Source organism: Tribolium madens, unplaced genomic scaffold, assembly GCF_015345945.1.
Source record: "Tribolium madens isolate multiple individuals breed KSU strain unplaced genomic scaffold, Tmad_KSU_1.1 Scaffold_2;HRSCAF=44;Tcas5.2_LGX, whole genome shotgun sequence".
Classification (NCBI taxonomy): domain Eukaryota; kingdom Metazoa; phylum Arthropoda; class Insecta; order Coleoptera; family Tenebrionidae; genus Tribolium; species Tribolium madens.
The window spans coordinates 2918830-2928720 of NW_025400995.1; the positions used below are offsets into that span (position 1 = coordinate 2918830).

At 31.1% G+C, this 9891-nt stretch overlaps 1 protein-coding gene across 1 annotated transcript in view; it reads right to left on the bottom strand.

Moving 5' to 3' along the window:
• Positions 1–4132, bottom strand: part of LOC123006430 (metabotropic glutamate receptor 7-like) — a 57152-nt gene extending 53020 nt beyond the window's left edge. The window contains exon 1 of the mRNA XM_044400899.1: positions 3607–4132. Within this exon, the coding sequence (XP_044256834.1) occupies positions 3607–3942 (336 nt within the window). The 5' untranslated portion in view covers positions 3943–4132. The remainder of the gene's footprint in view (positions 1–3606) is intronic.
• Positions 4133–9891: the final 5759 nt, after the last annotated feature.

Below are 9891 nucleotides of genomic sequence, written 5' to 3' on the forward strand. Positions count from 1 at the left end.
CTTGAAACACGTAAAAAAAGTATTAAAAAAAATTATTTTACTCTGTTATTAGAGATTTTATCTTGCAATGTAGTAATATAAAACGCCACTGTATGATTTATTTATGTGTATTTATAAAATAGTCTCAGAAAACGTGTTAAAGTTCGTGTCAAATGTTGGAAAGAAATTACCGTCACATTTAGAATTTATATTTTGTTTTCATCATAAAGTTGAGTTTGAACAATCGTGACAAGTGCACACTATGACTTAAACTTCAAAAAGTTTGTGCTATAAATTTGTTATACAAAAGTTGATTTTAAGCAATATTTTCATATTTATTATGTAAATTCGAGATATTACTATGACACATTTATTTTAAAATGACAGGAAAACGGCGTTTTAAACGAACATGCAGGTAAACAAGGTAAGTATGATATTGCTGCTGTTGCCGGCTTGACATTGTTTTTTGAATGTTTTAATATTAATGGCACCTGTATTAAATTAATTTTTAAAAAAATATGAAATACTCATAGTTAATGAACATTGGTTTAGTTTATAATTGGAAGCAAAGATAATGAGTGTTACATATAAAATTCATTTTATTATTAAACTAATTAATTTCGAACATCCAAAATGATAGGAGTACAATGTTAATTAATGTTACAGAGTTTTGAAAACGGTCTGAAATTTGTTAAGAAAAAAGTAATTGAAACATTTTTTATGAATTTAAAGTGATGAAATGAAGTCGGTAATAAAGAAAGCACGCTTCTGTGTTAAGAATAGGAAGTAAATCTTGACAAACTAAAGTTGAAAACCGAAATCAAACGTTTTTCTTAGTTGAGTTAGAGAAAAAGTGATGCTGGAAGAATCGACGGAAAACAAAAAAGCTGTCTTGATCAAAAACATTCCCTTTTTCTTTGTTCTTTATCTAACATTGTTACGTAAGGTAAAAAACAAGCTAGATTAAAGATTTAGCCCTTTCACCTTGACTTGTAATTGATTCAGCTTTGATAAATCATTACAAACCTTCAGTCAAATAAAATTTTTATTAGTTAATAAAAATAAAAATATAAAAATTTTAAATTTTAAACCGAAAGTTTGTAATGATTTATCAAAGCTGAATTATATTTAATTAAATATTACCAAGTCATACATTTTTAACTGTGTTTTAAAATCTTTCCGTCAAATTCAATAGCTTCAATACATTTATATAGAGAATTCAAACATTCTCAATAAATTTCACTGTCCGTTCGGTTTACAAGTGAATAGAAAAGAAAATGAAAAATAAGACACGTTATAAGGATATCCAATCAAACATTTATTATATTTTAGACATTGATTGAAACGCTTAAGTTGCCTCAAACTATTTTTAATATAACGTTATTTGAAAATATCATCTTCCTGTTCAAAGAGCATGAAATTGTGCCATCAACATGTCTCCAACATAAGTAATTTCAACCGGAGACACTTTAAGCAATTCCATTACACAAATATATAATTACATACAAAACCGTTTTATTACAAAGTCAAATATAAATTAATTACAATCACGCGAAAAATTGAATTATCACTTTCACACATTAATAAACCACATAATAGAATATATGCAGTGCAGTTTAATTAAATATTATCTACATAGCGTGTTCAATACTAAAACGCTTATCGATTCGTGCTAAAAGTTAATAGAAATAAAAATTTTCTTTAAAATGTGCTCATTTTTTGCTAAAAGGATTTTAAAAGGGTTGAAATCAAAACTCATACCTGAAGAAGCGTTTTAAAGTTTCGTCATCACAATTGCGGCTTTTGGGCGTTGCTACGCTAGAAAAAAGGGAAATACAATTCTGTACTAGTTTATTTAAAACAAATGATATTTTTTTAGTGCAGCCTTCAGTAATAAATTAAAACAGGCGTCACAGAAACACAGTCTGAGTGTCATAACGAAGTCGATCAATGTGCTGAAAATTTTCCGATTGGCTTACCACATATAAATATTTCCTGGGACATGACTTGCAGCGATTTGACTAGAAAACTTAGGTTAAATTTCAGTTGTAGTAAATTCTCAAAGTATCTGATTGCGTGATATCCGCATGTAGTGCACTAACAGCAGGATAATTTGTGGTGCCAAAAATTGCTTAAGTTGTTGAAAAACCAACCTTTAAAAAAAAATGGCACCAAGCCAGCCTCGATTTTAATCGTTATCGTAAAGATTTAGTGGTTGTACTAGTTTTTTTTTTTTTTTGAATACATTTCACCCAAATTGAGACTATTCAAACCCGAAAACCTGTTCCACTAATCTCGTACCACCTAAACAAGCTTCCACTCACATTGTTTCATCTTAATCAGGCATTTCATCGTGCTGTTATACACAATCGTTTTGGAAAATATATTCAAGTTATGAAAGTGCGCTTGTAATATACAGCTTAATATAAAGGCCAAATTGCTGTTTTCCCTCTAATAAAAGCTCTTCCCGTTTTAATAAACACGTGTAATGTTTATCAAATAATTATTACAAGTAAACTTTATGCTAGTCAAATTTGTTGTAGTTATTACAAACGAAATTAGCTTACGCTTTTTGCAATTTAAATAATTCAGCTATATATAAACATCTACGATATACTTAAAGGTTTTATTATATAAACATTGTTGCATTATAATCCACTAATCCAGTCATCGCGTAATAAACTTTTAAGAACTGCATTTGAATATTGCTAAGTCACTGAAAGATCCGATCAACAAGAGAACAATTTGCAAAAAACAATATTGCTCTTGTGTCCAGTTTGTACGCATATAAGGCAATTCCAATAAGGTTTCCCTTGAATCTTCGATATCCGCTCGACGTTGTTTACAAATAAGTTAAAAAGCTGATAAAGCACGGGAGTTAGAGAAGAAGGCGTCTTATGACAAAGTTTCACTTCGAGTAAAAAAAACTTTTTGAATTATTGAATTCTAAGTTTGAAGCTAATGTGGTAAGCTGAAGCTTTTAATACTTAACATTACTGACAACTTTTGTATGTTATTCTAAAAGCTTGACTAATGCGCGTCGTCCCTTTAAAAAAATGAAAAACCACAGCTGCACAAGACGTTCGCAAAACGCAATAACAAAATAAATGTTTCTTTATTTTCCAACAGGAAATTACACATTTTTGTTATTTTGGCCTTGGAACGTGCTTCAAATACCCAATCACTATAATACTTAAAGCACATAATATGAGGGCTTTCTATGAAACTTCAGATAATTGAGGCTTGGAGGAGATCAATTAGTTGTATAGAGCTTTTTTTGCAATTTTGTTTTTCCGAAAAATAGTATTGCAAATATCCGGAAGAAAATCAGCGGAAGTGAATCTCACAAGAGACTCGTAAAGATGATTAATGCAAATGTGAATATCGAGGAACATAACATCCGACATGGCAAATGGCTTTATTACACCGTAGATTATTTGAATGGAAATGTAGCAAGCGTCGAATGTACATTATTCAAATAAATATATAATTTTTGCTGAAACGTCGGGGCTGTTCCTTTAGGTAAATGTTGAAGTTTTCTGATATGTTTAAAAAGGGTTTGGTTTGTTCTTGAGAAGTGGTTAGAGAGCGTCTGCTAGTTTTGTGGTAACTTCTCGGGTACGTTACCTGGTTCATGTATGAGCGGACAAACTCCATGGACTGCTCGAGAGCGTAAGTATCGCTGCTGCAGGAATCGATGACGAGTGCACCGAGAGTGACATTTGGGAGTAAGTCGGGGCTAGAGTTGATTTCATCGATAGCGTAGAGCATAGCCTCGAGGCGTTGCATGCCTTTCTCCTCTTTGACGGCGCCGCAGGGCATATCAGAGCGTCCGGGGACCTGCTCATGCATGGGGAAGATGCCGCCGAGGATGATGTCGCCTCTGATCCGGATGAGTTTCCGGTCAGCATCAAGGTCCGCGCGGGCCGCGGCCACCAGCAGGAGGAGCAAGATCGGCCCCATGAGTGCCCCGACACCCACCAATTTAAGCACCAATTAGGCCGGGATCGATATTAAATCGCAATCAAGTTTTAATTAATTGTTCAGTTAAGCGGAACACTTGGAGATGGTCTCATGGTGGGTCCACACGCGCAAAGTGCGCAAGAGTCCAGACTCAGATTTGGCGGCGCAGCGCGCTCATCTTAGTGCTCCTCGACGGAAACTTGCGCTAGACTGGATTTCCCTCTATGGAGGATTGGATATATAGGGGTTGGCTGGCACCTGCGTGAAGCAGCCCGTTGTCATAGAGATGGAACTAGAGCCGCGACGCCGGCGGCCGTCGGACGCTGCTCTGCATCCAGGACTCTGGTGCCGACGAAGGTCACCGGCTAAGAGCCACATTTCCGCCAACAGATTGATTCATCGCCACCTCCAGACACGAAGACTCCACCTCAATTTCTTCAGACACGCGATACACACTACAACTCCACACTCAATTCTTAACTTCACTTCTCCAATAACACTACTTCAACATTACGATTATTCCGATTATTGCACTTACTTCAACAGGCTACGCTTGGCAAAGTATCAACATAACATTTTAAACTAACTTAGATAAAACACATAAAAAATTATATACTTTATCTTTAATTTTTTAATAAGAATATAAATGTGTTAGTGAGAACAAACCACAAAATTACTATTTCAGCTAAATTTACTCTAAAACATCTGTAAATGTTTATAATATTAAATCTACACTATTGTGTAATGTTTTAATAGCTAAATAAATAATAAATAAACACTGTTTTGTGCATTTTAGAACATAAAAATAAATGTTTTTTCCATTTATTTTTAAATAAACATTCTCTTCCATTTTTTTCAATTTTTAGGATGTAATTTCGAAAATAATCTACTAATTTACTAGTAATTCACTAATTCACACTATTTCATTTCATGCTTTTGTCCTGTTTTATTTTATAAATATAGATAGATTATTTTTAGTCTTTATTTCGCCCTCTGCGTAATTATATAATTTCAGTTGTTTATTAAAATATTCAGTTAGTAATTTCGACCTACTCAATCCGAAATCCGAAATTTTATACTTCACCGTTTAGCTATTTATTAAAAACAAATGATGGCAACAAATTGAATGTAAAGCTTTCTAGGAAGCGCACCAAGCTTCACAACAAATACGAGTACCAGGAAATGTAGATTGGATGATGCGCACATCCCGAAAAATTTTATTATACGTAAATTGATCTCGATTTTTGCAAAAATGAACTACGCAGAAATGAATAGAAATATTGCTGTTATTGGAACTTTTAGTTATAAATAAGAATGGATCTTTTGTTAAAAATAATAAAATAAAGTCAAACATTACAAATCAGATACATTTTGTAATAAAAAATCAATATAAATTTCTAAAAAATATAATATCGTTCTTGTCAGTTTATGCAGTTTTGGTGTTACAGTTAATTTAACATCGAGTATAATGTTCATGGTTAGCAACGACTTGCTGTCACCTACTGTTAATAATATTTTCGGAATCTCATGAGAGATTGCATTCCAAATGGTCGGTAACGCTTCTTGTAGTTCACGTGGGTTTATGGGTCGTGAATGGTGATCGGAAAAGCTCTTTTGCAACGCATCCCACCTATTCTCAATTGAGTTAAGGTCTGGTCACATTGGTGGTAAAGACAAATGTGACTCTAGTTTCTCTTCAATGTCAATAATTGTTTTGATTTATTTGATTTTTATCTTTTAGATGAGCTAAACAAAGGTTAATTAATAGTATGATTGTGAAAAAACTAAATTACATAATTAAATATCAAGCTTTTTTTAGAATATTTTTATTCATTTGTGCGTAGTTTATTTGTTTCCGTCAAGTTGTTTTTACATAATAACAATATTTTTAGTAACCAAGTATAATCAAAATTATAAGGCAGTTTTAAAGTAAAAAACATGATATAGACATTTTTATTACGTTTAATTTTGCAAACAATAAACACATTGAATAGATATTTCTAATTTTATATAATAGAAAGCTTAACTACAATACTATTTTAACTCAATACCGTATACTTTTTGTACTTGGAAAAACTTATATTGCTTAATTTAAATTTGTCTACTTTTGAAATAAGGTTGAAAATCATTTTTATGGCATGTGTTGTTTCTATAATGAGCTTTCGAAAGATAATGCTTATTTAATAACTTAAATCATAAAATTATTTAAAACATCTGGGGCTACAAACAAGTGTATGTTAAACTTGGTAATACGTGACATCTAAACGTTTTATTTAAGAGAAAGCTTCCTAATTATAATCCTTCTGAGTCTGAGTAAACACTGTGGTGGCAATAAGTGGATTTAATAATACTCTGTGAGCCTCTTAAGGAAGTCGTTTTATTTGATTTATGAAACAGCCAATAAAAATTAAAAACTTTTTATTATTAACATCAATCTTTAATTTGCAAATAGAAATGTTGTTCGTTTCAGTAAATTTCAATAAAACCAATATTTAAAACATGATACGCTTTTCAAATAATTTTGCTTTGAACTACGTTTCAGTAAATGGATCGGATTTTAATTACGGGAATATATTTATGGACCACTTCATCACTAAAAGATCTGCAATTAAAAATGCTTTTTTGGTTGCAAATATTAGTTCATAAAATGCATCGTAATAAAGGGTAGGTACTATTTACTGGATTTAATTTCTAATAATTTACGATTTTTTCTGTAGTTATAAAAATTCTAGTACGAGAAATTCATAACATTAACTAGAGTTAATTGTTAGCTTCAGACAAAGTCTGTATTGCCAATATGTAATTTCATATTACATATTCGTGTACTTAAGCTAATGCTTATATAAGATTCTAGTTCGGGAGTTTCCATATCCACAAGTTGTAAAAAAATTCAAAAGCACGCCTGAGTATTTCAGATGTATGTACATTCATAATGTAGCAGGAGCAAAAAAAAATCAATGGAGTTTTAAATCCAAGCTGGATCTGGATCAAAGGATCTTTTAAATTAAGTTTTTAAATAACTGAAACTTTATAATGGCATAATTTTATTAATAAACTGCACTATTTTTTCCATATCCACAAGTTGTAGAAAAATTCAAAAGCACGCCTGAGTGTTTCAGATGTATGTACATTCATAATGTAGCAAGAGAAAAAAAATCAATGGAGTTTTAAATCTAAGCTAGCAGATCTGGATGAAAGGATCTTTTAAATTAAGTTTTTAAATAACTAAAACTTTATAATGGCATAATTTTATTAATAAACTTCACTATTTTTGTTAACAATTGATTATTTTAACGCAGAAAATGGATTTTTCATTTGTGTCGTTTTTTAATTAATGTGGAATAACATTTGTGGAACGCTTTTGAACAGAATTTGGAGGCTTCAGAAGTATGCCTTTCGTTGTCAGTGTCATAGAATGCAAAATGGTCAGGTGGAATTCGTGGCTGCAGCGAATGCTCGTAACTTAAATCACAGTGTCCAAAACAAAGCAAACTTTGGTGGAAACACCTGCGCTAGTACTGAATTGTAATTAACTTTGAACCTACAACTGTAATCCTTACCTACACTTAGTCGACACTTCACTTTCCTCTGAATCTGAACGCCCCAAATGAAGCCTCTTTAAAATTAAACGTTGATTACTCGTTTCATTACTAATAATTGCTGTAATTAGACAAATATCCAGAGTTTTATTCAAAAGTGTTTTTTCCGATTTAAATTCCAAATGGAAAGGATTAAGCATCCCGTTTTTCGTGACGCGGCATTTCTATTACAAACGAGAATCTTAAAATAATCCAGTTTTTACCTTGAGCCGAATGAATCCAAATTTAATAACTAAACTACCTGAAGTTGTATAACCAATTTTATCATTTTTAAAGAGTCTACTTTCACGAACTCTAAAAATTAAACTGCTAAGTCCTTAGTTTCAAAGACTACTAGGAGTGCGAAAACGTTATTTTATTCAATTCTAAAGTTCTTAATCTTTCCGGTTTTTTCAAAATGTTGATCTATTCTCAGTTTCTCGCCAGTAAATTGATAATTCTTGCACTGAGAAAAATAAATAGTAACAGCTAAATGATAGATTAGTTTGACTAAGAAAAGTTTAATACTAATCCATGTATGTTCTCAAGCAATAACCAACATTGGAAAATAACATGTCGGGTTTTCCATTAAGTTATTGATTTATTTTTATTGAACATAATATTCTTTACGGTATTGTTATTTAGTATGTAAACTATAGATCGTAATAAATAAGTAATAATTTAATAGTTATAATAAATCTATTTAAATTTTCGTTTAGTCAATAATGGTATTTTCTTTACATGATAACCAATGGAAACGATTATTCAACAACAGTTTATTCTTTTTTAACCACCATAAAGATCTTAACATATAACAAACGGAACTTCAAATGTAAATACGTAAATATTACTTGGAAAAATTGAGCGSGTCATGTCAGTGCGCATGCTCACCACAACATGCAGTTGCACGTTGTGTGTGGTGAATGTGCTCCAACTTTGTTCGAACGAATCTTTACATGAACGAATAGTTTAATGGTCATTTGTTTTTTCTGTTGTATTTGTGTTTGTGTTTTGAGGAGTGCAGGAGTACGGTTGACTAAAAGTGCCAAAAGCGGCTTAAGCAGTGGCATTTTGTAACACTGCTACAAAAATTTGAAGGTTAGTATAATGATATTTACAATCGCCGGATCAGCCACCACCAGAAATTTTTAATTGCAACATGCTCTGCGTATTAAGATAAAAATATTTTTATGAGCAATAGATTCGAGCAGTGGCTGATTTGGACTGTTGCAAACTACATTCTCCATAAAGTTATTTCAACTGCAATAATTTCATTTTGTAAATTATGCAGTATGTTGTCGATAAAAACTTTTGGTAAATATTAAGCAATTATATTTAATGTTAAACTGATGGAATCTAACTATCTACTTCTTGGTTTTTCTTATTCAGATGAAGGAATGTCATATGATATTTTGCTGGATCTTGTTCAGAGTTTCCTTCCCCAGCTGGTGCCAAAATTTGATGACCAATTCAAATTGATGCGGCATATTAAAGAGTACAAATCTGCATCTTTGGTAAGTTTTTCAATTTTAAAGTCTATTTTTTTATTTATGAGTGTTAATGCAGTGATTGACATCCTGGCATCCCCGTCCCCGTGCAGTACTAAATACATAATTTGTACTTAATGATGTTTTAAATGTTTATTATTTTTCTTAATAAATTGTTCTAAATAATATATGTACAGTTTTATTTTTTTGTTAGGTTTATATATCTGCTGGTGGCTATACTGATTAGCAATCCGGTATATTTTTACCTAAAAAATATTTTTCTATTTAAGATATACTTCTTAACTATCAAGAACACATCTTTTAATATCTAATGCGAGATTATTAATCTTTAATGATCCTTGTTTCTTGTTAATAAATATTTCTTATTATTAACACTGCAATGATAATATTAAAGTAGATGTTAAGTTTTTATAAAATCAGAATCACTTAAAAACTAAGAAATGCTATGTTTGGAAATTCCTAACAAATTATTTCTTCTCTGATAACAATAGTTTCTTCCGCCGTATTCTAAAAAATTATTAGTTTACATTTAAGCTAAATCTTTAACTAGTAAAAAACTGTTCTCTCAGTGTGTAAATATTGGTCAAAAAACTTTTTGTTTAGTACCGGTCTGCGGTACTTTTTACTTAACATCTTATGAAAAAAGATAATCGCTCTGTGTTTGACATTATAACAATTTCAGTTTWAGTAATCTCGCAGTATTTTTTTTTAATTGTTGTTATACTTATTGGACATTAATCCAAAGAATCTATTAAATATTCTAAATAKTAATCGTTACCATATGGTCGTATTTCTGAAAATCTATATTCGATATTGAATGGCAAAATTTTATAACTACAATAAAATGTGCGAAGTTAATAGGA